At 58.4% G+C, this 26,413-nt stretch overlaps 1 protein-coding gene across 1 annotated transcript; it reads right to left on the reverse strand.

Annotated features, from left to right (window-relative positions):
* Window positions 1-149: 149 nt before the first annotated feature.
* On the reverse strand, window positions 150-24,463 carry LOC129406065 (uncharacterized). The gene is made up of 7 exons (XM_055143823.1): window positions 24,443-24,463; window positions 23,403-23,517; window positions 22,707-22,978; window positions 20,470-20,584; window positions 5,159-5,424; window positions 654-765; window positions 150-327 (listed from the first exon to the last, which is right to left on the reverse strand). The coding sequence occupies exons 1-6, from the start codon at window positions 24,461-24,463 to the stop codon at window positions 664-666; spliced, it is 891 nt and encodes a 296-aa protein (XP_054999798.1). The 3' UTR covers window positions 150-327; window positions 654-663.
* Between the last annotated feature and the right edge of the window lie 1,950 nt (window positions 24,464-26,413).

The following is a 26,413-nucleotide window of genomic DNA, read 5'->3' on the forward strand; positions in this document are numbered from 1 at the left end:
TCGGGATATGGTATAGACTGGGGTCAGGACACAGTGTAGACTGGGGTCGGGACACAGTGTAGACTGGGGTTGAGACACATGTAGCACGCATGCATCAGCGCCAGCAGGGGGCGCTGGCTCCTGTTCTTGTCCATCGGGGGCGTCTCCCCGCCCCTGTGTGCGGGTAAGAAGAACCACATTGACCAGGACTAATCCCAAGGCCACTGTCGGGATCCTGGACGCGGCCGTTTATTGCTCCTGTCGGAAGCAGAAGGCGGGAGCCGGGAGCCGGCATCAGGGCCCTGGGGTCGGTCCTCCCTCATGGGCGTCCTGCCCACACGTCCCCACCTGAGGAGAGAGCGGCAGTGGCCTTCTTACAAGGACTCGATGCCCATCCCGCGGCAGCCTCTACCCTCGCCCAGCCCTGGCCTCCCGGGGGCACCTGGTCCCTCTGCGCTTGGGCCCAGGACAGGCCCGGCAGTACCTAACACACTCCCCCCGGGCCGCAGTGCCCCAACACAGTCTTCCGAACAGGACCCTGAGCAGTATAACACAGAAGCCAGATCACACACACACACACACACACACACACACACACACACACACACACACACACACACACACACCCCGTGGCTGAGTCAGACCGACTGGTGGTTGCGGAGCCCGGGACTCACCACTTGGCAGCTAGTTTCTGAACACAATGAACGCGAGTGGGATGATCACGGCCAGGGCCACGACTCCGAGTAAAGCTACGTTCTCGCTGATGACCTTTGCCTTTTTGTCCACCTGCAGCAGGAAGAAGAGGGTCATTAGCGAGGGGCCCCGGCGACCACGGACACACCCGCGGCCTGTGTCTTTCACCAACCTCCTTCCACACCCTCCTCCTCCTCCTCCCCTGGTCCCTCCAGAATCTCCTCCTCTGGCCCTGAGGCCGCGCCTGGCCTCTAGTTCCCCAACCCAGGACATCTGTCTCTCCCTCATGGGACACCAGCTCCCGAGTCCCTCCTGCCAGTGACATCCTGATGAGGCTCTGTGAAGGCAGGGGCAGGACCCCCCACACCCTCTTTCTCCTCTGCTCCACCCCAAAGGGGCCAACAGGCCAGCACCCACCCGCACCTGAAACCACAGGGAACATTCTTCTCTGACACTGTGTCCCCAAGGCCATGAAGCCAGAGTGACAGAGACTGGGGGCTGATGGGAGATGAACTTGGCCCCTGCCCGAATAACAGACTGGAGGAGACGGGCAGGTGGGCAGGAGGTGAGAGAGAGAACGGGGAAGACAGACACGTGAACGCAGGAGATCAAGGTCCCGGCTTGCCTCAGAGGTCACTCCGTGAGCCACCCCGAGGGGACCTGGCCCTTGTGAGTGAATCTCAGGACTGTCCCTGGCTCAGAGATGGAGAAGGACAGAGCCACCCGCGGGTCCTCGGAAGGGAAGGGCCCAGCTGGTGCGCCCTGGGTCCAGGCCTGAGCCCTGATGGCAGTGTCTGTGGAGGGTAAGGCTGGGAGGGGCGGGGGAGGGTCCCACTCTCTGCAAACGTCATTAAGGTCTGGACCGCCCCCACCCTGCACAGTGAGGCTGCACATCTCTGGGTGGGAGCAGGGAGAAGCCTGCACCTGCCCCAGGGCCCTTGTGGGCATCGTGTCTTCCAGAGGACAGCGGTCACCCTGACTCATGGACACGGCATCACTTCTCCAGACAGTCGAGATGCCCTGAGACGCAGACCCCCCAGGGGCTGGGCTGTTGTCACGCAAGGGGCCTGTGTGTGGAGCCCTTGATTGATGTCAAGGTGCCCACAGGCTCTCTGAGCACCTTGGAATGGATGAGGGGAGCTTCAGGTGCTCAGAGTCTGTAGACGCAGATTGGGGTCAGGACATGGTGTAGACTGGGGCTGGGACACTGTGTAGACAGGTCAGGACACGGTGTACACTGAGGTCGAGAAATGGTGTAGTCTGTGGTCAGGACATGTTGTAGTCTGGGGCCAGAACACACCATAGACTGGGGTCAGGACACAGTGTAGACTGGAGTCAGGACACAGTGTAGACTGGGCTCAGGACACAGTGTAGTCTGTGGTCGGAACACTGTGCAGACTGGGGTCAGGACATGATGTAGACTGGGCTCAGGACACAGTGTAGACTGGGGTCAGGACACAGTGTAGACTAGGGTCAGGACACGGTATAGACTGGGGTCAGGACACAGTGTAGTCTGGGGTCGGGATATGGTATAGACTGGGGTCAGGACACAGTGTAGTCTGGGGTCGGGACACAGTGTAGACTGGGGTCGGGACACATGTAGCCCGCATGCATCAGCTCCAGCAGGGGGCCCTGGCTCCTGTTCTTGTCCATCGGGGGCGTCTCCCCGCCCCTGTGTGCGGGTAAGAAGAACCACATTGACCAGGACTAATCCCAAGGCCACTGTCGGGATCCTGGACACAGCCGTTTATTGCTCCTGTCGGAAGCAGAAGGCGGGAGCCGGGAGCCGGCATCAGGGCCCTGGGGTCGGTCCTCCCTCATGGGCGTCCTGCCCACACGTCCCCACCTGAGGAGAGAGCGGCAGTGGCCTTCTTACAAGGACTCGATGCCCATCCCGCGGCAGCCTCTACCCTCGCCCAGCCCTGGCCTCCCGGGGGCACCTGGTCCCTCTGCGCTTGGGCCCAGGACAGGCCCGGCAGTACCTAACACACTCCCCCCGGGCCGCAGTGCCCCAACACAGTCTTCCGAACAGGACCCTGAGCAGTATAACACAGAAGCCAGATCACACACACACACACACACACACACACACACACCACAGTCTTCACGAATAGGACCCCGAGCAATATAACCCAGAAGTCAGATCTCACACACACACACACACACACACACACACACACACACACACCCCGTGGCTGAGTCAGACCGACTGGTGGTTCCGGCGCCCGGGACTCACCACTTGGCAGCTAGTTTCTGAACACAATGAACGCGAGTGGGATGATCACGGCCAGGGCCACGACTCCGAGTAAAGCTACGTTCTCGCTGATGACCTTTGCCTTTTTGCCCACATGCAGCAGGAAGAAGAGAGTCACTAGCGTGGGGCCCCGGCCACCATGGACACACTCGCGGCCCGTGTCCTCTTCAGCGGACCCAGGGGGAGGGGGGGGCAGAGAGTCCAGAAGGGGCTCCCGAGGGGGCAGGACCCTCGAAAAGGAGGAGCTGCCCAGCGGGGAGCAGCAGTGGGAGAGGAGCTGTGGGTGTCCGCTGTGGGCACTGGGAGGGACACGCGGGCCTGCTGCTGGTACAGGCGGAGGAAGCCGACAGGGGGCGCTGTGGGCAAGGGGGGAGTGTCCGGAAGTCTCGGTCGGGGCTGGCCAATCAGGAGCCGGGGAGCAAGGGGGATGCTGAGGCACCGGAAACAATCCTATCCCGGTGCTCAGCCCCCTGCAGCCACAGCCGGCGCTCAGGCTCATCTGCTGAACGAGGGTCGGGACTGTTTGTTCACCAGGGGCGAAGCTTTTACTGCAGCTATTCCCCGGGTGTCACCGGAAAGGGATTCTGGAGTAGGAAGTGGATCCTGGCAGGGTGGGGACCCGTCGTGGTGCAGGAGAGACAGAGGATGTTCCCAAGGGTGGGGGCACTCAGCAGAGCAGGTGTCACTCCTAGGGTGCCCCCTGCCCTTCTCGGGAGAAGGGGGTCCTTGAAGACCCAGCGTCAGCAATGGGACCCGAACTCTACAGGTTTGTCTCAACTGTCCATCAACCCTCTTCATAAATCTCCTGCGCTCCCATTTTATAGAGGGGAAGACCGTGTACAGGCCAACACAGGGAAAGAGGCCAACAGTGTAAACGACACTCCCAAACCACAAAGTGACAGCCCTGAGATGCCCGATCCTAAAGGGCACCCAGGGCATCAAGAACAAGGAAACAACACCCCAAACAGAGACGGAAGAGAACATTCCAAAGATGAACACAGAGTGGATCTTGCCACCTCGGGCATTTGAGCCCAGGGAGAGGAGAGAAGCCAACCAGCCTCGGGAGGGGTGTGGGAATGGTCCAGGGGCAAGGGCAGCTGCCTTGCACAGTGAGGCCAGATGTGCTCCAGCACCACAACTGAGGGGTGTGATCCTGAGTGCTCGTTGTGTGTGTGTGTGTGTGTGTGTATGTGTGTATGTGTGTGTGTGTGATCAGAAAACCCCTTCAGACAAGCTTAAAGAGAACATAGTTCATCAGAGTGGCCCGACACAGCACACGGGCTGGGGCAGCACGGCGCTGGCCTCTGGGCATCCGGGTGCCCAGAACAGTCTCAGTAACCGCCTGGGCTCCTTCTGGGCTCCTCAATCCCAAAGGTGTGGGTTCCCCTCGGTCACATCCCCTTTCTCCAGGGCCCTCCTCCTCCTCACAGGGGTCCCTGTGCCCATCTAGAGCGTCCCTAGTTGGAGATTCAGTGGTCAGCATCCTGGACACCAGCAGGAAGGACCCAGGGGAGCTGCCTCTGAGCAGACAGGACCCACCCCCAGGGGGCGCCTCAGCCTCTCTACCCCTGGAGATGGCAACTGGGAGTCAGACCTTGTCAGTGACTGACAAGATGGTTTAGGTCAACACTGTCAGCTTTTCCCCAAGAGACGGGGAGGCTGATCTGACCCTGGGGGACAATAGTGCCCAGTGGATAAGACACTGACCAGCAGACACTGAGCCTGAGTACAGGGCAACAGGATGCCCGAGCTGTGGGCAGTGCCTGTGGCCTCCTCTGCCGTGATCACGCTCCCCCCAACTCCTCTACTCCTGTTTCCTCTCCTGCCCACACCTAGTATTGCTCTGCCTGCCCCCGAGGTGCCTGGGGTGCAGCCCAGGGTTTCCCGCACGCCAGGCATGTGCTCTGCCTCTTCACCCAGAACCTGGCCCCTCCTCTGCCCAATCTCTCAGCCCCCATTCCCTGGGCTCAGAGCCCAGAGAGCAAAACACCAAGAGATAAGCTGCCTCCACTGCGGGGCTGCCTCTCCCTGACTCACCCGGGGACATCGGGGCCTGTGTGGCAGGTGCCCAGGGCTCCGGCCCCACTCACGGGGGCAGGCACTAGGCTGAGTGTGGACCGATCCCTGAGCACCGTGGGCCTCAGTTTCTCCATCTATAGAATGGGTGCTAGAACCTGCTGCCAGAGTTAGGGAGGACTATTACGGGAGGACCGGGACGCGGCTGAGACACACCTGCTCGCTGAGGGAAACTCTGTATCGCACCAGAGTGGCAAAGTTCTCACAGTTCCTTTCAGGGAGGTTGTAGGATATCTCCCGGCCCACCAGCGCCTCTGCCCGTTCAACGATGCGAGGCAGCGGCGGGTGCGTCTGGTCGTATTTGCTGTTGACCCGGTACTTCTTCCCCGCGGCCGCCTTGGACAGCAGCTCCTTCCTCACCACAGCTCCGGTGCTCAGGCCCAACACAGAGGCGATCAAATTCATTCCCGAAGGCCCCTTCTCTGTGGGGTCACAAGAGAGGCCTCAGTGGTCAACCCTGGGCCACACCAGCAACGCCAACCAGCTCCAAGTAAGCCCCCCCCATTGCCCCCAGGAACGGGTGAGTCGAGAAGGGCTGACACCCGCCGGCTCCGACCCACTGGGGCCCACTGGGGCCTCTGGAGAAGGTTCCCGAGTCTCCGGATCTGTTTATTTCGGGGTTTTTTCTTTATTTTCCTGGCGAGGCAGAGGAGGAGCTGGGTGGACCCCAGGGGCGACCTAGCTCAGTGAGGGGGAGGGACAGTGAGAGCTCAGGGATGGGGAGAGACCCTCCCTCTTAGCTAGGTTGGGGCGCAACTCGGCGTGCACTGACGCGGGTTCCATCCGGGCACCACCAGGTCCCAGAGTCATGCGGGTGTGGCCCGGGCACCCCCAGCACCACAGCCTCGGGCAGAGGGGCCTGGAGACCTGGGCCGGGCACTCAGGCCTCCTGAGCACGATCCAGAAGCCCCCCTAACATTTATACCAAGGATTCCTTCTCTTGCGTGGAAACACAGTCCGCTCCCCGCCTCAGCCGGCCTTCAGGGTCTCTGACCCCAATCTCTCCTTCAGGTTCTCCCTCCTCTGACCCTTAGTCTTCCGGCGCTTTCTGTAACCCGCCCATCTTCTCCCTCCCCCATCCAGGCTCCCAACATCTCTCCCTTCTCTCCCTGCCCCTGCCTCCCCACTACAGTGTGCTTCTTTCCTCTGTCCTGTAGGAGGCGCCCTCTCCTACTTCTAGAAACACACAGAGAGAGAGAGAGAGAGAGAGAGAGAGAGAGAGCCTTGGACCATAGGGGAGGGGCACACACCCACAGTCCCTCTCTACCCCACCCCCAGTAACCACTGTAGCACTGTCATCTGTTGTTCATCGATTTGCTCGAGAGGGCACCAGTAACGTCTTCTTGTTACTTGTGAGACTTCTTGTTACTGTTTTTGGCATATCGAATACGCCACCGGTTGCTTGCCAGGCTCTGCCGTGCGGGTGCGATACTCTCGGTAGCTTGCCGGGCTCTCCGAGAGGGGTGGAGGAATCGAACCCGAGTTGGCCGCGTGCAAGGCAAACGCCCTTCTCGCTGTGCTATCGCTCCAGTCCAGTAACCACAAAGACATAAAATCTACGTTTGCACAGACAAAGTAACACTGTGTGGAAAGACTTATAGAGGATTCAATAACAAGGTCCAAAAATCAAAGTCCCCCTGCACTGCACCACCCCCCAAATAAATCCTTCTGGGGAACAGGATTCCGAGCGTGGTGTGCCATCAAGATCCCCAGCTGGGACAGAGAGAGCTCGGCACTCGCTCTGGATTTGATTCCAGGCACCACAGGGTCCCCGAGACACCTTCGGGCACAGCCCTGGAGAACCTTGGTAAATCAGCGCCTTCAGGCGGCCCTGGGTCATTCTCAGCACCAGGGGGTGAGCACAAGCTCAGAGCCAGGAGAGCACAGTGGGGAGGGCATTGGCCTTGCCACGGGCGACCCGGGTCGATCCCTGGCATCTCATACATTTCCCTTCACCCTCGAGGAGGGATCCCTGAGCATGGAGACAGGAGTCAGGCCTGAGCACAGCCGGGTGTGGCCCCAAATAAACAAACAAAACCCCTGAGCAGCATCATATCTCCATCCGTGAGTCCCGGACTGCCAGCCCAACCTGCAAGAGTCAGCATCGGACCGGGACCTCCTGAGCACTGTCTGGGGAGCAACTCCTGGAGAAGTGAAGATAAAGGAATCGAACCCAGCAGGGAAGGAACAAAGGACTGTCATCTCGCCTGGACCTCGACGGCAGGAGCTCAGTGCAACTAGGCGGGAAAGTGCGTCTTCCCATGGAAGGGAGGGCGAGGCCAGGGACGAATCCTCCGTGACTGGACTGAGGTGAGGGTGTCTACGACAGGTATCTAACTGCAGGGAGCACTGAGACGCCCGAGTCCCTGTAGCGGGACAGAGGCACGTGCACTCAGAGCCCCGCTGTCGGCGTCAGGGGGACACTCACACGAGGGGCCTCTCCAGCCCCCAGACCAGACCCTGCCCTGCCCCGGGCACCCGGCTGGTGTTTCCTTCCATGCCAGGTGCTGGAGGGGAGGGGGTTGGCTCAGCCCTGCCAAGGCCACCCTGCTCTCCCTACTGCCACCCCCACCCCAGGGGCTTCTCCCTGAGCCACAGAGGGTGCAGCTGAGAGGAGGGAGGGACACAGGGATACCCACAGTCGGCGGGCAGGAGCCAGGGTCCACCGTGCAGCTCCCTAGGGTGGAGGCCATGCTCCTGCCATGACCCTGGGCAGTGCTGAGTGTTGGGGAGCCCCTGCTTCCTGTCCCCCTGTCCCTGCAGATCAGCAGCTGCAGAGGAGACTGGGTATGGGAATCCTGTGTCCCCGGGACAGGGCTGAGTGACCCCCTGCTCTCGAACTGGACGTGTCCACAGCCTGTCCAGGAACTTCCGGCTACAGGAGATCAGCCGCTGACGGGCCTACAGGGGACAGTGGCTGTGCCCACCGGCCAGGCAAGCAGAGGAGACCAGCACAATGTGAACCTATCCCACAGTCACCTCGGCCTGTCCTCTACAGAGACCCCGTCCTCACCGACGTCAGTCACATGCACACGTAACCGTCTCCCACATACACGGCCCAGTGCTCGTAACCATCGAGGAAAATCTCAATCAGTTCTCCAGGTTTGGGCTCAGGAACTTCTCTGTTCTGCAAAAGAAAAATAGAGACAGAAAAAAGGTGAGTCCTTGATAGAGAAGGTTCTAGAACATTCTACAACCATACCTGCAAGGATCCCAGTCCATCCACAGATGCCCAATATTCCCCCTGCAAGAAATGAAGAGGTGGGGCTCGAGTGATAGCACAGCGGTTAGGGCGTTTTCCTTGCATGCTGCCAACCCTGGTTCGATTCCCGGCATCCCATATGGTCCCCTGAGCACCACCAGGGGTGACTTCTGAGTGCAGAGCCAGGAGTAACCCCTGGCATCGCCGGGTGTGACCCAAAAAGCAAAAAAAAAAAAAAAAAAAAAAAAAAATGAAGAGGAGAAGCTCCCTTCACCAATATAGTAGCCTCCCATTTCCTGGGGTTGCTGGACTGAGAATGAGCCTTCGGGGCAGAGTGACAGGGTCCCCAAAGGAGCCGTGAGAGGGGCTCACAGGGAGAGGTGCACAGTGGGCGGGAACCCCTCCCTTCACAAAGCAGGTCTGTGTCAGCAAGGGAGGCCTGGTCACCAGGAGGTCTAGATGCTCCCCCAGGCCTTCGTCCCCCCATCTGCTGGTCTTGGGGTGACCACATGTTCCAACCCCCAGGTCAGCCTGTGGACACAAGCTCAGCCCCTGCCCACAAGGGCCTCATTCCCGGGAGTCAGATCTGCCTCCACAGAGGAGGGGACTCAGAGTCAGAAAGGGTAGGAGCCTGTCAGCCCCTCCCCTGGGAGAAACGTCAAGACTGTATCTGAGTGTTTCCCCCGTGCACCCCAAGATCCCCACAATCACAGGGGCCAGCCTGGGGAAGCTGCAATCTGGATCCAGGCAAGAGGCTGATGGGGAGCCCAGGGGGAGCTGGAGAGCTTGGGGGGCTGTGCCCCTGTGGAGCAGCATGAGCAGGGAGACTGCCTTGGCCCCCTGCAGAATGGGGGCCCCCTCACAGGAGTCTCTGGGGGTGCTTTGAATCTGGCCACACCCTTTGCACCTGCCTCAGCTGAGCCGGGTGCCCTGACCAGGGGCTCTGCTGCCCACTGAGATCTTGGGGTGAAACAGTATGACAAGGGCATTGAGTAGGGGTCAGAGTCAACATGGGGGCAGCAGAAAGACAGAGCAAGCACCTCAGCGCCTAAACTAGGATTACCCCAAATTACTGATTTTAACATAAGGGTCTCTGGAGACTTGCCGAGGAATTTGTGCCCCCCATGAGATCCGCTGTGGTTCAGCCTTCGTTGCACTGCAGAGTCTTATTTTCCCTCAGCCGTGCCCAGGTGCAGCTGTGTCATAAATGACACGCATCAAAGTTCACACCAAAACTGCTGTGTCCCCTGCAGGCAGGGTCTTGCCGAGTAGGCACAGAGACTCGGGGACTAAGCTGAAGAGATAGCGAGGTTCAAGCTCAGAGTCTAAAGGGGCGGTGGGTGAGTCAGAGCTGAGGTAAAGCCCCGAGAGGGAAAGAGGGGCTCAGGCAAGGCAGGTGCAGGGGGGGCACGGAGGGCGGCAGACGGGGAGGGAGCAGGAGGCCCAGACCCAGCAGAAACCTGCCCAGCCTGAGCAGGGACAGAGCCCTAGCCCCCATCCTCACAGACTCGCGCCCCACGTCCCCCATCTGAGCCCCGTCACAGGCTCCAGCCCAGACTCCGGAGCAGGGTTGCTGCAGGGAAACGGCTGATTCCGGAGCCCGTGATGGAGCAGAGACCCCAGACCTCCTCCCTCAGACTGGAACTAGGGCTTCCTCAGACCCGGCTCCACATTTGGAGAGTTGGGGTCACTCATAGTTCCTACTGCCCAGCTGGTCGCAAAGCTTCAGTAAGAGCCTTTCAGGGGTGCTGGGCCGGTCAGGCGGAGCCTGTTCCTGAGCAGGAGCAGAGCAGTTGAGGGGGGACCTCGGGGTGCAGGAAGCAAAGAAGGAGGCAGGGTTAGGTATGGGGTGCAGGGCCGCTCTCCTGACTCTACCCCTTGGATCATCTTTCTGGGACCCTTACCCAGTGTGTGCCACTGACACAGAGCAGGGACAGAGGAGGTGGATGGGGGTGGGGGGGTCCTCCCTGAGCCGCCATCCTGCCCTGCCCAGGCCAAGCAGCTCTGCCACTGTCACCCCTAGGAATGACCCCACAGTCCCCACTAGCTGAACCTCCAGATGGGGGTCGGGTGCCTGTGGGGTCTCAGGCAGTGTTCCTGGCCCAGAACGTGGTGCTGCGCAGAACCTGAGGTTGCAGGGATGATGGTGTCTGAGGCCCTAAGGCCAACCCCAGGGCTGCTCTGAGGCCTTGAGACACGGCTGGAGCCACGGTCAACCCACTGGTGACCCTACACACAGCCGCACCTCACCCGGACACTCTCTCCCGCCCGCACCCGCCCGTCTAACGGCACAGTTTCCTGGGCACTTACCGAGGCCACTGTCCTACCTCTGAGTTACCTGCTGCCCTGAAGTCCAGGGTCTAAGTGCAGCGCACTCTGTTTCACTTTCACAAAAGTTTCACTTCCTCTTTCACCTTCCCAGGCATCTTAACATTTTAAATTCTGCACCAAGCAGGCAGAATTTGACAGAATTCCTGTCAACGCTGCCATTTCCTTCTCCAAGCAGGGCAGGCCCCGTCCTCCGGAGACCTGGACCCTGAAATGAGTCAGAGAGAGGAGACATCAGACAGCAGAGGCTGAGTGAAAGATGTGGTGGTGGTTGAGGTCAGGGCAGAGGCCAAAGTCACCCCGTCTGGGAGCTGGACACAGTCCATAGGGGACGGCACTTGACTCAGATGCAGCCGACCCAGTTCCACCCAGGCACTGTTTATGGTCCCTTGAGCACCACCTGAGCACAGAGCCAGAGGGGCCCAATCCCCATCCCTCTACCCAATGTGCAGGGAGAGGAGGGGAGGGGAAGAAGGGGCAGGCAGGAAGGAGGGAGGGAGGGAGGGAGGGAGGGAGGGAGGGAGGGAGGGAGGGAGGGAGGGAGGGAGGGAGGGAGGGCAGAGTCTGGGCAGGGAGGGAGGTGCTGCAAGGAGCCCCACACTCAGCCCCCAAACTGCCCGCCCTGAGCAGGACAAACCTTATAGGTTAGAGCTGAGGGCTGTGGGACCCGGCGTCAGGGACACATTCCCTATTCAGTTCACACATTTCCATCCCTGAGCACCGATGGCGTCTACTGCAGGATGGTGCTGCCGATAGATGGGATTACTCAGTGCCTGGGGCTGGAGCAATAGCACAGCGGGTAGGGCATTTGCCTTGCACGCGGCCGACCTGGGTTTGATTCCCAGCATCCCATATATATGGACCCCTGAGCACCACCAGGAGTAATTCTTGAGTGTAACGCCAGGAGGTAACCCCTGTGCATTGCCGGGTGTGACCCAAAAAGGAAAAAAAAAACATTATTCAGTGCCAGAAGACTGAGAAGATCAACCCCCCTCCCCCAAGTATCTTGCTCTCACGGACTTGTGATCATTGGGGCTGGGGGAGGAAGCAACAAAGGCAGATGTGGGAGGTGGGGGAGAGGTGGGAGCCGGGACTCAGATGCAGGTCACAGGTCACAGTGATGAAGATGATGATGAAGACGGCGACTATGGCAGTCTGATGCCATCGCTGGCCTGGCCTGTGGTGTGTGAAGCACAGGTGACCCCCGGTGCAGCGCTGCCCCTCACCCCGTGATGCCATCGGGTGGGGAAGCCCCCACTTGGTTCTTCCCTCCCGTCGGGGTCAACACCTGGTTGACATTGAACCCTCAGTGATGGAAGGGGGCAGTACCGGCACGCCCTCGGCCCAAATAAGATTCGGAGCTGCTGCTCACGAAACAGACCCTCTGATCCTAAATACTATGATCCAAGAGGTCTTCTAACCCATTTTGGCACCCAGAGCAGCTTCTTACAGAAAAGCATCTAGACTGTGAGCTGTACTACGGCTATGTGCTGCCCGGGGAGGGATTTTCCCTCTCCACCATGTTTTTCTGTGGGGAAAATGGCAGCAGCAGCAGCATCCACGTGGCAAGAGCCACCCCCTAAGACTTCCGCCCAGAGGTAGGAACTTTGCAATGTTGTGGCTCATAGGCGATCGTGGGAAGGGGGCGGTACCGGCACACCATCGGCCCAGATAAGATCCGGAGCTGCTGCTCTCGAAACAGACCCTCTGCTCGTAAAGACTATGATCCAAGAGGTCTTCTAACCCATTTTGGCACCCAGAGCAGCTTCTTAAAGATATGCATCTAGACTGTGAACTGAACTAAAACATCAGAAATCCAAAACTGTGCGGCCGTTATTGCGGCAGCGTGAGATCATAGAATCTTCATTCTTTATTCTCAGCAATGAAAAGAAATGATTAAATGATGCCTTTTCAGCAGGTCTGATTGTTGGGGGGAAATTCCAAATAATAATAGTGAGTTCTCTATTGAAATATTGAATGTATTCAGAGTATAGAGACTAAAATGAAGATCACTAGCTACTTAGGTGGGGGCTGGGTAGGAGGGGGGTATATTGCGGTTCTTGGTGGTGGAACATGTGCACTGGTGAAGAGATGGGGTTTCAATCATTATATGACTGAGACTTATACCTGAAAGCTTTGTATTTTTTTTTGCACGGTGATTCAATATAATAAAATTTTAAAAAATAAAAATAAATAATTTTTAAAAACCCTCAGTGATGGGGACTTTCATTTTTTTGCTTTTTGGGTCACACCTGGCGATGCACAGGGGTCACTCCTGGCTCATGCACTCAGGAATTCCTCCTGGCGGTGCTCAGGAGACCATATGGGATGCTGGGAATCGAACCCAGGTCGGCAACGTGCAAGGCAAATGCCCTCCCTGCTGTGCTAACTCTCCAGCCCCTGATGGGGACATTTCATAGCCCTGCAAAGAGGCAAGGGGAAAGTGACAAGGTGTGAAGGGAGGGAAATTCCTTGGGAAGGAGATGGAGTCTCTGGCGCCTGCTCTCCAGCACCCGAGGGAGCCAGAGCACCTGCTGGCCACTCGCCCAGCTGGTCCACACCCAGAAACACATCCACACCCACCACCTCTCTCACACCCACCATGGGCCTCGCCCGCTGTAGCCAAGTATAAAAAGTCCAAACCTTCCCATCACCCCTGGGGCCAGGGCTGCAGCAAGAACCAGGAGCTGATCTCGGTCGGGCTCTTTGCCCAATAACAGCTTTAGACACGCAAGAAGGGGCCGCCAAGAGCTGCAGCTCCTGTCTGGGGTCCAAGCTTGACCCCACATGGCCCCACACGGCCCCACACGGCCTCACACGGCCCCACACAGGTCCTCATGGACTCCCTGAGCAGCACTGGCTGTAGCCCTGGGAGCCCCCAGAACAAGCCTCGTGCCCCTCCATGAGAGTTCAGACCTGTGACAGACTTTGATTAGAAGCAGCAGGCCTTAGAGAACCGAATCTCTCTTCCTAGTGAGAACAGCATGTACCAGAGACTTCTCAGGGCGCTGCCATCCCCAACCGCCAATCTCTGAGTCTCTCGCTGAGTGCTCGGCAATTCCCCTCTGACCCCGACTGCCCAGAGTGAGGCTGGGCCCGCAGTGAGGGCCGGCTCTCATGAACTGCCCCTTTCCATGTCAGACGCTGACAGGGCTGCACTGCACACCAGGGGTCCCCACTTTCCTCTAAGCATCCGTGACCGGCCAGCACAGCCCGCACAGCTCACAGGCCCTTGACCACACACTTTCTAGCCTGGACACAGCTTAGGGACCCCCGCAGGCAGCAGCTGCGCAGGGCAAGGGGTTGGAGGGTCACCAGCCTCTCGGAGTCAGCTCCACTCAGCAGCTCCACACGCTCCTGCCCAGTCACTCATCAGATCTCCTCATAGAGCAAACTGTGGCCCCTCACGCACATTCCCAGGCCTTGGTGCTGACTTTTAACCCTTGAAGCACAGACGGGTCCACAGACGGGCTCACAGTGCTCAGGGAGCCCAGAGCCACGTGGGGACTCTTGGCCAATGGGTGCAGGTCAAGGGCCTGGTGTTATGGAGCTACGGTCCCTGGGCCTCACCCAGCGATGCCCGGGGCCAACACCTGGGGCAGTGCCAGGATCAAACCTGAATTCCTGACCCAGGGCCACCTCCCTGGCTCCTGTCTCCCTTCGGTTTGTTTTAATTTTTTTCCTTTTTGCCATGCAGAAGTGTTTTGGCTCTTCTGGCTCTGGTCTCTGGGGTTCTGCCGACAGTGCTCCTAGAGGGACCCACCAAGCATTTCCTCATTGCGCTGAGCTCTCTGACTGGGTCTCGTCCTTGAATGTCATCCTGAAACCTTTTTATGGTGCATCTGTGCGACTTTGGAGCTGTGGGGTCGCTGACTAGACACAGGGATGTTCCCTTGTCCCCCTTCCCCTCCTCCATACACAGCTCATGGATCACTTTCTGCATCAAACAGTCCAGAGGATGCTCTAAAGGCAGCTTGAGTCAGGACACAGGGACACAGGAAGGAGGAGAGGGCTCATGGGGGAGCCATGAACTGTCCTAGGGCTCAGTTTCTGTGCCGCCGAGATATGGGTGCAGGAGGAGGGGCTTGGGCAGCCCCTAGCAGGTGACAGAGTGGAGAGAGAGAGACAGCAGCTGCCCCACTGATCTGGGGATGCTCATTCTAGCTCCTCATGTCTGGGTCCCCTGGGGGGCAGCTGGGCTCATCCTTACCCTGTCCAGGTTTTTGGGAGAGACACCTCGCCCAATCTGTCTCTTGGGCCTCACTGTCTGGGGACAAGATATCTAGGATCAGTTCTAGCATTGCTTCTAGTAGCCTGATAGGCCCTTCAGCAAACACATTTGCCTCCACCCCTGAGACTGGGGGTCCATGGCTATGAGTCCTGTGTTGACTGTTGGCTCTATGGTAGGACATGGCAAATGGGGCTTCAATGGGTTAGTGGGGGCAAGCCTGGGACCAGCTCTGTGTTGTGGTGGCAGCTTTGCAGTAATGCTCAGGTTGGTATATAGGAGGCAAGATTGGTCAGAAAGAGGAATGGTAAAGTGGGGAGATTTGATAAAAAAAAAAAAAAGCCTCTTTTAATTATTTTTCCGTTGTTCGCAATAGATTAGTACATTCAATATTCCAACGCCATTTCCACCAACATTAAACCTTCCAACCACCATTCCATCAAATTTTCCCAGCCACAACCCAAGTCTGCCCCAGTAGCAGGCCCTAAGTAACTTATTTTTAATTGCTTGCTACGGATAATCTGCTAAAAATGATCTCAAAAAGTTTCTTTAGGAGACAGTGTGGGGATTGTTGTATCTCACCTGGGAGCCCTTGTATGAGAGATTTAACAACATGCAGTTACAGGTTGAGCTTTTTGTGCCAATGTGGTGTGCTACTCCTAGCATATCACTAATGTAACATGTCACATTTGTTCCAGGAATTCTAAACTGTTAAATTGTGTGATGCAGTGGAGGTAAATTTTCAACTGGAGAGTGATTTTTGGCGTCCAGAGACATTTCTCCAGCTTCTGCATCTCTTCTGAGATTTGTGAGTCTCTGGGTCATGTTCATTAAAGAGTTTATTTGGCCCCAGAGGCAGTTTGTGGGTGTGACTGCCAAGCTTCTGAAAGCAGAGGGAGGTGGAGGGAGGTTGCCATCCCTGACTCTGTGAGAGCCTGGGCATTTCAGTCACAAAATCCGCATACTGGAGTTTTTCAGCAGATTCCCTCATGGATGAGGCTCCTCTGATCCTGTGGAGATTCGCCATGAGCATGGCGGTGATTGACTTTTGGAGATTTTTAGCTGCTGGACCTCTGATCAGTGAGGCGGGGACTCACCTGCCCTCTAGGCTGCCCCAATTGAGACTTAGCCTGATAGGGGTCTGGAGGCATCTCTGCAGCGTGTTGATCTCTTCTGAGATTTATTGGTGAGTCTCTGGGTCATGGTCATTAGTGAGCTTATATGGCGCGAGACCAAAGGCCACTTAAAGTCCGGGGGGAGTTCCTTAACCTAGCAGAAGGCTTATATCTGCTCTGCAAATGGAACAAAGGATGCCTGGGCTCTGGGCCACCTCATGAAGGGACAGGAGACGGGCTATAGGGATCCCCTAGGTTTTCTTCCTCACGACCTCCAGGGGAAGACTTGGCATCATTGAAAGTGAACCTATGGCACCTTGTGTCCCCAAACCAGTCATGAAACCTTTTGGGATATGACAGAGGTTCATATGTTCCAGCAAAACAGGCAGGGTGTGGAAGACCTCAACCCAAGCAGTCCCTGTCCCGGGTTGGGGCTTTGAGCTCGGTGAGAGAGTGGCTGGCCAGCCTGTGGGTGGAACAGGGCTCAGTGTCCCCAGTTGGGTGGGTGAGCTGTCATGGATCGGGTGACCAGAGAGAACTGTGTGGCAACTTGGGGTCCTGATCCCGCACCCCCACCCTCCTGTCCACGGTGCAGGGCCACAGTCACCTCAGACATGTCCAAGAAAGGACTCAGCCAAGAAAGGCTCAGCTCTGCTGCACCCAGCTGGTCCCGGAACCGGGTCTGCACCCACAGTGGGTCCCTCACAGATACGGACCTTCTGAGAAGTGCAGAAAGGGGGTCTGCCAGGACAATAATCCTGGGCAGAGAGAACAAATGCCATTCGGTTCTGGCAATGCTCCTGAAAACCTCTAAACAATCATGTATTGGAGACTAAGGAAAATAAATAATAATAATAACAACAACAACAACAACAAAAATGAGTTTAAGTTTGCAAACACCTTGGTCCTGGTGACCCCTAGCGTAGCAGAGACTCATGCGCCACCGGTAACTGCGACCGTGAACGACTGCGGGGCACAGGGCCCCAGACTGGCGCTGCCTTCGCCCCTACCCTGCTGCCCCTTGCCAGGGTCCCCCACAGGGCTCGCAGCACACGCACCCCTCATGGTAACATCACTGACACTGGGGTGAAGCCCAGGGCTCTGCTCTATCCTCAGAGCCCAGGGGAGGGCCACCTGACCCACCAGTAGCCAATCAGCGGGCTCAGTGTGTGGGCACTCAGCCAATCACGTTCTCTCAGAAATCTGGCGGGGGGGGGGGGGCCTGTGAGTGGGGTAGGGCTAGCGGGACAGAGGCCCCGGGAGGTCTGTGCAGGACCCTGTGGGGAGGAGCAGGAGCCCCGGGCTGGGGCAGGGGGAGCCACAGAGGAGAGACGGGGAGAGCCGAGAAAGCGGGCGGATCCTGCGGGGGCAACAGGAGCAGCGGGCACTGGGGCTGCACGCGGTCACTGTCGCGTGGACACACAGGCCCTGGGTCCTGTTCCTGCCCATCGGGATGGGCCTGTCCCCGAGCGTCTGTGGAAGGACCCTCGTCCTGCAGGAGAAAGACGGACACAGACGCAGACACCGGAGTCCAGGCCTTTATTAAAGCTCCGTGTGCGGGGATCAGCGAGAGACAATGCGCCGCGGGCATTTGTGGGTGGGGACGTCCCAGCGCCGGACAGTGGCCCGAGCTTGAGTCGGCTGAGAGTCCCCTGAGGAGAGAGAGCAGGTCTCCTTGCCACATGGACACGAGTCTCACCCGGGCCACACCCCTAGCCCAACTCCAGCCCCTCCCCCCAGAGGCGCCCCCATCCCTGCTGCCTGGGGCTCCCTAGGAACTTTGGTGCTAACACACTGGGGTCCAGATGGGCTGCAGGGCCCCCACCTGCACTGCCTGAAATGAGCCCCAGGGGTCCATCAGGGTGACCGAGAGGCCAGACCCAAGCCCCTTGGCTAGGCTGGCCGTCGGGGTTGGAGGTTCTTACCTCTTTCCGTTTCCTGCACAGTACTCCGTACAGCAGTGATGATTTTCACTTGAAGTATTTGTAGCAAAGCATGAAATGAATACTCCGCCTGCAGCAGGAGAAGAGGGTCACTGGAGTGAGGCTCCGGCCACCCCCAGCGGCCGTCACTCGGAGGGACCAGCTGTCTCGTGTACTTTTCAGCAGAACCCAGGGGGAGCAGAGTGGCCGGAGGGGCTTCCGAGGGGGCAGAACCCTCGAGAGAAGGAGGCGCTGCCCAGCGGGGAGCAGCAGAGGGAGAGGAGCTGTGGGTGTCCGCTGGGGACACTCGGGAGGGACACACGGGCCTGGGGCTTGTAGAGGTGGAGGAAGCCGACAGGGGGCGCTGTGGGGAAGGGAGTAGTGCCCTGAAGTCTCAGTTGGGGCTGGCCAATCAGGAGCCGGGGAGCAAGGGGGCTGCTGAGGCACCGGAAACAATCCTATCCCAGCGGGCGCTCAGGCTCATCTGCAGCACCAGGGCCGGGACTGTTTGTTCCTCTAGACATGAAGCTTTCACTGCAGTTATCCCCCGGGTGTCACCAGGAGGGGATTCTGGAGTAGGAAGTGGATCCTGGCGGGAGTGGAGACCCGTCATGGTGCAGGGGGGACAGAGGATGTTCCCTGGGGTGGACACACTCAGCAGAGCACCTGTCACCATAAGGGTGCCCCCTGTCCTCTCAGTAGAAATGGGGGCCTTGAACACACAACGTCAGCAGTGTCTACAGAAGCTGTTTGTCCCGGCTGCCCAGCAACGCTCTTCATAAATTCCAGTGCCCCCTAAATCGCTCAGTGAAGGGCCCGGTGATGCCCGACTCAAGGGGTGCACTCAGGACATCAGGGACAGAGAAATAGCATCCAAACAGGAAACAGAGTATTGCAAAGGCAAACACGATGTCTGTGGCCTTGGAAGTTTGAGTCAGGGGAGAGAAGAATCCAGCCACCCTCCGTGGGAAGAGGAAGTGGTTCAGGGGTGAAGGCAGCTCCTTTGCAAGGGTGAGGCCGGATGTGCTCCAGGGCCACAACTAAAGTGTTGACTTCGTGTGTGTGTGTGTGTGTGTGTTTGTGGTTGTGTGTGTTCTGTGTGCACATGCATGTGCTCATAGCAATTCATCAGATGCGCTTAAAGAGGATGTCAACTCACAGTTCAACAAAGTTTCCCAGAGACAAAACCCAGTCGGGGGACAGCACTACACTGTCGCCTCGGCACCCAGATGCCTAGAACAGTCTCAGTGACTGCCTGGGCTCCATCCTTGGCTCCTCATTCCCAAAAGTGTGGGTTCCCCTCACCCCCGAACCTTCTGTCCGTGATCTCCTCCGTACACTAGAGCGCTCTGCCCATCTAAGAGCGGGGTATCTAGTCTAGCTCTTTGTTCAGCATCAGAAGACCAGCAGGGAGGACCAAGGGGCACTGCTCTGAGCAGACAGGACCCACCCAGTATTGCTCTGCCTGCCCTTGAGGTGCCTGGGGTGCAGCCTAGGGTATCCCGCATGCCAGGCATGTGCTCTGCCCCTTGAACCACATCCCAGCCCCTCCTCTGCCCAATCCTCACAGCCCATGATTCCTGGGCTCTAGGATTCCTGTCAAGGGTCAGGTTCACCCCAAGAATAAAATGTACCTTCACTGCATGGTCTCCTATCCCTGACCCCTCCAGGGCGGTCAGACTTGTGTGGCTGGTGCCCTGGGGTCACATCCCACCCTCCATGCAGGCAGTAGGCTGAGTAAACAGATAGCTGAGCACTGTGGGCCTTGGTTTTTTCATCTGTGAAATGGGTGATAGAACCTGCTTTTCGCCAGTGATGGGTAGAGCTCATCTTCATCTACAGAGTCCGAGCTGGTGTCCCTTCAACTTCCACCCTGACACTGACTTCGGAAGGGGCACACTGGCTCTCTGTTTGTCTGGTCAATCACCCTCTGGTAAGCACAGTCAGTTGGGACAGTGCTGGGGATGGGGACACACCTGGCCAGAGCGGGCAATTCTGTAGCGCATATCTGTGGCGAAGTGCTCGCAGGTTTCATAGAGGAAGTTGTATTTCCACTCCCGCCCCACTCTTGCCAAGGCTCTTTGGACGATCTCCTCAGCAGGCCGTGGCCCCATCTCTTCATCGTGTTTGTTATTGACCTTGTACCAGCGTCCCGCAGTCACCTCAGACAGCAGGTCCTTCTTCATCACACCTCGGGGCCTCAAGCCCAACGGAGACCCGGATAAATTCACTCCTGAACGCCCACCATCTGTGGGGTCACAAAAGAGGACTCAGTGGTCAACCCTGCACAACCCCAGGGGACCCTCCTTCCTCAAATAAGTCACCCCATGGCCCCTGTCCCCAGGGAGGGGATGAACCCAGAAGGGTTGACATCCCCTGGCTCCGACCCACAAGGGGCACCATTGGGCCTGAGTCTCTGGCGAAGGCTCTGGAGTCCCCGGACTCTCTTCCCCTCATTTCTTTGCTAAGGGACAGAGGGACGCTGGGAGGAACCCTGTCTCCCACACGGCCATGCCCTCCTCCCTGACCCAGGTCCTTGCTCACTGCTGGTTCTGAAGCAGAGACCGGGCGTTCTTTAATGCCCCAACAGGATGTTGCTGGAACTGCACATGAAAGTGGGTGACAGGGACACAGCTACCTCAGCCTGTCCTCTACAGAGACCCCGTCCTCACCGACGTCAGTCACATGGACCACGTAACCATCTCCCACATACACGGCCCAGTGCTCGTAAACACCGCAGAAAATCTCAATCAGATCTCCAGGATGGGGCTCAGGACCTTCTCTGTTCTGCAAAAGAAAAACAGAGACAGAAAGAGGAGAGTGCTTGACAGAGAAGGTTCCAGAACATTCTACAACCACCACACCTGTAAGGAGCCCAGCCCAGCCACAGAAGCCCGATATTCCCCCGCAGGAAATGAAGAAGAGGGGGCTCCCTTCACCAAGAGAGTAGATCCCCTTTCCTGGGGTTGCTGGGCTAGGAATGAGTGTTTGGGAACAGAGGTGACAGGGTCCCCAGAGGAGCCATGAGAAGGGCTCACAGGGAGAAGTGCACAGTGCTCTCCCAGGCCATCGTCCCCCTATCTACTGGTCCTGGGGTGACCTCGTGTTCCGACCCCCAGGCCAGCCTGGGGACCCTGAGTTCATCCCCTGCCCATGTGGGCCTCACTCCCAGGAGTCAGAGCTGCCCCCACAGAGGAGGGGACTCAGGGTCAGGAAGGGCAGGAGCCTGTCAGCCCCTTCCCCGGGAGAGACACCGAGACTGTATTTGAGTGTTTCCCCCGTGCAACCCGAGACCCCCCACAACCATAGGGGTCAGCCCGGGGCAGCTGCAATCTGGGTCCAAGCAAGAGGCCAATGGGGGATCCAGGGGGAGCTGGAGAGCTTAGGGGGCTGTGCCCTGTGGAGTGGCATGAGCTGAAGACTGCCCTGGTCCCTGCAGAATGGAGGATCTGCAGAATGGTGGCCCTGCAGAATGGGGACCCTTCACAGGAGTCTCTGGGGGTGCCCTGGGTCTGGCCACACCTGCTGCCGCTGCCTCAGCTGAGCAGGATGCACTGAGCAGGGGCTGCACTGCCCACTGAGATCTTGGGGCGAAACAGTACAACAAGGCTTTGACCCGGGGTCAGAGTCACCAGGGGGGAGGCAGAATGACAGAGTGAGCACCCCGACCACTGAACTAGGATCAGCCCCAATTTGCTGATTTTAACATAAGGGTCTCTGGAGTCTTACCGAGGAGGGACTCGCCCCCATGAGGTCCACTGCCTGTGGTTCAGCCTTCAGATGCGCTTAAAGAGGATGTCAACTCACAGTTCACCAAGTTTCCCAGAGACAAAACCCAGTCGGGGGACAGCACTACACTGTTGCCTCGGCATCCAGATGCCTAGAACTGTCTCAGTGACTGCCTGGGCTCCATCCTTGGCTCCTCATTCCCAAAGATGTGGGTTCCCCTCACCCCCCGAACCTTCTCTCCATGATCTTCTCCTCCTTACACTAGAGCGCTGTGCCCATCTAGGAGGGGGGTATCTAGTCGGGGTCTTTGGTCAGGATCGGAAGACCAGCAGGGAGGACCAAGGGGCAGCAGAGGACCTGTCCTCTCAGACAGGATCCACCTCCAAGGGCCCCCTCAGCCTCTCAGCCCCTGGTGATGGCCACTGGGAGTCGGACCTTGCCAGGGACTGACAAGTTGGTTTAGATCAGCACTGTCAGCTTTTCCCGAAGAGATGAGGAGGCTGATCTGACCCTGGGGGACAATAGTGCCCAGTCGACTGAGACACTGACCAGCAGACTCTGAGCCTGAGCGCGGAGCAAGGGGTGCCTGTGGCCCAAACCGCCTCCTCTGCCGTGGTCACCTCCCCCCAACTCCTCTACTCCTGTTCTCTCTCCTGTCCACACCTAGTATTGCTCTGCCTGCCCCTGAGGTGCCAGGGGTGCAGCCCAGGGTCTCCTGCATGTGCTCTGCCTCTTCACCCACAGCCCGGCCCCTCCTCTGCCCAATCCTCACAGCCCATGATTCCTGGGCTCTAGGATCCCTGTCAAGGGTCAGGCATTCTCCAAGAACAAAACACACCTTCACTGCATGGTCTCCTATCCCTGACCCCTCCAGGGCAATGAGACTTGTGTGGCTGGTGCCCTGGGGTCACATCCCACCCCCCATGCAGGCAGTAGGCTGAGTAAACAGATAGCTGAGCACTGTGGGCCTTGGTTTTTTCATCTGTGAAATGGGTGATAGAACCTGCTTTTCGCCAGTGATGGGTAGAGCTCATCTTCATCTACAGAGTCCGAGCTGATGTCCCTTCACCTTCCACCCTGACACTGACTTCGGAAGGGGCACACTGGCTCTCTGTTTGTCCGGTCAATCACCCTCTGGTAAGCACAGTCAGTGGGGACAGTGCTGGGGATGGGGACACACCTGGCCAGAGCGGGCAATTTTGTAGCGCATATCTGTGGCGAAGTGCTTGCAGTTCTCATAGAGGAGGTTGTAGTTCCACTGCTGCCCCACTCTTGCCAAGGCTCTTTGGACGATCTCCTCAGCAGGCCATGCCTCGATCGTTTCATCGTGTTTGTTATTAACCTTGTACCGGCATCCCGCAGTCACCTCAGACAGCAGGTCCTTCTTCACCACAGCTCGGGAACTCAAGCCCAACAAAGACCCGAATAAATTCACTCCTGAACGCCCACCATCTGTGGGGTCACAAAAGAGGACTCAGTGGTCAACCCTGCACAACCCCAGGGGACCCTCCTTCCTCAAATAAGTCACCCCATGGCCCCTGTCCCCAGGGAGGGGATGAACCCAGAAGGGTTGACATCCCCTGGCTCCGACCCACAAGGGGCACCATTGGGCCTGAGTCTCTGGCGAAGGCTCTGGAGTCCCCGGACTCTCTTCCCCTCATTTCTTTGCTAAGGGACAGAGGGACGCTGGGAGGAACCCTGTCTCCCACAGGGCCATGCCCTCCTCCCTGACCCAGGTCCTTGCTCACTGCTGGTTCTGAAGCAGAGACCGGGCGTTCTTTAATGCCCCAACAGGATGTTGCTGGAACTGCACATGAAAGTGGGTGACAGGGACACAGCCACCTCAGCCTGTCCTCTACAGAGACCCCGTCCTCACCGACGTCAGTCACATGCACCACGTAACCATCTCCCACATACACGGCCCAGTGCTTGTAAACACCTCGGGGAATCTCAATCAGATCTCCAGGATGGGGCTCAGGACCTTCTCTGTTCTGCAAAAGAAAAACAGAGACAGAAAGAGGAGAGTGCTTGACAGAGAAGGTTCCAGAACATTCTACAACCACCACACCTGTAAGGAGCCCAGCCCAGCCACAGAAGCCCGATATTCCCCCGCAGGAAATGAAGAAGAGGGGACTCCCTTCACCAAGAGAGTAGATCCCCTTTCCTGGGGTTGCTGGGCTAGGAATGAGTGTTTGGGAACAGAGGTGACAGGGTCCCCAGAGGAGCCATGAGAAGGGCTCACAGGGAGAAGTGCACAGTGCTCTCCCAGGCCATCGTCCCCCTATCTACTGGTCCTGGGGTGACCTCGTGTTCCGACCCCCAGGCCAGCCTGGGGACACTGAGCTCAGCCCTGCCCACGTGGGCCTCACTCCCGGGAGTCAGAGCTGCCCCCACAGAGGAGGGGACTCAGGGTCAGGAAGGGCAGGAGCCTGTCAGCCCCTTCCCCGGGAGAGACACCGAGACTGTATCTGAGTGTTTCCCCCGTGCAACCCGAGACCCCCACAACCATAGGGGTCAGCCCGGGGCAGCTGCAATCTGGGTCCAGGCAAGAGGCCAATGGGGGATCCAGGGGGAGCTGAAGAGCTTGGGGGGCTGTGCCCCTGTGGAGTGGCATGAGCTGGAGACTGTGTCCTGGTCCGTGCAGAATGGGGGCCCTGCAGAATGGGGGCCCTTCACAGGAGTCTCTGGGGGTGCCCTGGGTCTGGCCACACCTGCTGCCGCTGCCTCAGCTGAGCGGGATGTACTGAGCAGGGGCTGCGCTGCCCACTGAGATCTTGGGGCGAAACAGTACGACAAGGCTTTGACCCGGGGTCAGAGTCACCAGGGGGGAGGCAGAATGACAGAGTGAGCACCCGACCACTGAGCTAAGATTAGCCCCATTTGCTGATTTTAACATAAGGGTCTCTGGAGTCTTACCGAGGACGGACTCTCCGCCATGAGGCCCACTGCCTGTGGTTCAGCCTTCGTTGCACTGCAGAGTCTTATTCTCCCTCAACCGTGCCCAGGTGCACCTGTGTCATAAATGATGGGCATCAAAGTTCACACCTAAACTGCCGTGTCCCCTGCAGGCCGGGTCGTGCCTGGTCGGTGCAGAGAGTCAGGGGTTAAGCAGAGGGGACGTCGGGGTTCAAGCTCAGAGTCTAAAGGGGCGGGGGGTGAGTCAGAGCCTGGGTAAAACCCCGAGAGGGAAAGAAGGGCTCAGGCAAGGCAGGTGCAAGAGGGGCACGGAGGGTGGCAGACGGGGAGGGAGCAGGAGGCCCAGACCCCGCAGAAACCTGCCCGGCCTGAGCAGAGACACAGAACTCACAGGGTCAGAGGGACAGAGCCCCACGCCCCACCCTCACAGACACGCGCCCCGGGACCCCCATCCGAGCCCCGTCACAGGCTTGAGCCCGGGCTCCGGAGCAGGATTGCTGCAGGGAAACGGCTGATTCCAGAGCCCGTGATGGAGCAGAGATCCCAGACCTCCTCCCTCAGGCTGGGACTGGGGGTCCTCCGGGGCGGGGGAGGGAGGAAACAGAAGGAGAAGCTGGAGAGGGCGGGACAGGGTGCTGAGGGGAGAGGGTGGGACAGAGGGCTGAGGGGGGAGGGTGGGAAAGGTCCTGGAGGGGGCAGCAGTTGTACCCCGGGGGCTGCAGGTGACAAGGCGCTTTGATGAAGCCACTGGCCGTCCTGTCGCTATGATGCACAGCCGACCCCAGGTGACCCTTCACCATGAGATGAGGCCGCTGTCCTGCCTCTGAGTTATCGGTGACCCTGGGTCTAAACAGCGCACTCTGTGTTTCACTTTCACAAAAACTTCACTTCCTCTCTGACCCTTCCAGGCACATAAACATCATAAATTCCACATCAAGCGGTTCCTCTCAAAGCTGCCACTTCTTTGTCCAATAGGGGCAAGCCACACTCTACGGGCACCTGGACGCTGAAAGGAGCCAGAGAGAGGAGACATCGGACAGCGGGGCCTGAGTGGGAGATGTGGTGCTACTCGAGGTCAGGGCAGAGGCCAAAGTCACCCCGTCTGGGGGCTGGACTCAGTCCAGGGGGCACAGCACTTGACTCAGATGTGGCCGACCCAGTTCCACCCGGGCACTGTCTAAGGTCCCCTGAGCACGCCCAGGAGGGACCCCTGAGTCCAGAGCAGGAGGGGCCCAACCTCCATCCCTCTACCAAATGTGCAGGGAGAGGTAGGGAGGGAGGGAAGGAAGGAGGGAGGGAGGGAGGGAGGGAGGGAGGGAGGGAGGGAGGGAGGGAGGGAGGGAGGGAGGGAGGGAGGGGAGAGTCTGGGCATGGGTTGAGGTGCTGCAAGGAAACCCACACTCAGCCCCCAAACTGCCCGCCCTGAGCAGGACAAACCTCCAAGGTCAGGACCGAAGTCTGGACGCGTCCCACAAACACTTTCCCCATCCCGCATCCATCGACGGTCCCAGCCACCGGCAGGCCTATACCCAGGGGCAGTTGCTGCCAGTTAAGAGGTTTATCCAGGTACCAATAGTGTGGAAAGACCCCCCCAAAGCATCTTGGTCTCAGGGGGACTTGTGGTTATCGGGTTGGGAAGACGAAGCGGCAAAGGCAGACATGGGAGGTGGGGGAGGGCGGGAGCCACGAACTCAGATTCAGGACGCAAATCACGACGACGACAATGATGATGATGATGATGATGATGATGATGGCGGTTTGAGAAATCCCAGGCCCGGCCTGCCCTTATGAAGCACAGCTGACCTCAGTGCAGTGCTGCCCCTCAACCCAAGGCCATCGGGAGGGACACCCGTGCTTGGTTCTTTCCATCGGGAAAGGGCACCTGTTGCTCCTAAGCGCACAGGCCATGGGGACGTTTCTTAGCCCTGGGTTAGGGCTGAGCCGAGGGTGAAGGTATGAAAGGAGTGACAG

The sequence above is a fragment of the Sorex araneus genome, chromosome 6, assembly GCF_027595985.1.
Source record: "Sorex araneus isolate mSorAra2 chromosome 6, mSorAra2.pri, whole genome shotgun sequence".
Classification (NCBI taxonomy): domain Eukaryota; kingdom Metazoa; phylum Chordata; class Mammalia; order Eulipotyphla; family Soricidae; genus Sorex; species Sorex araneus.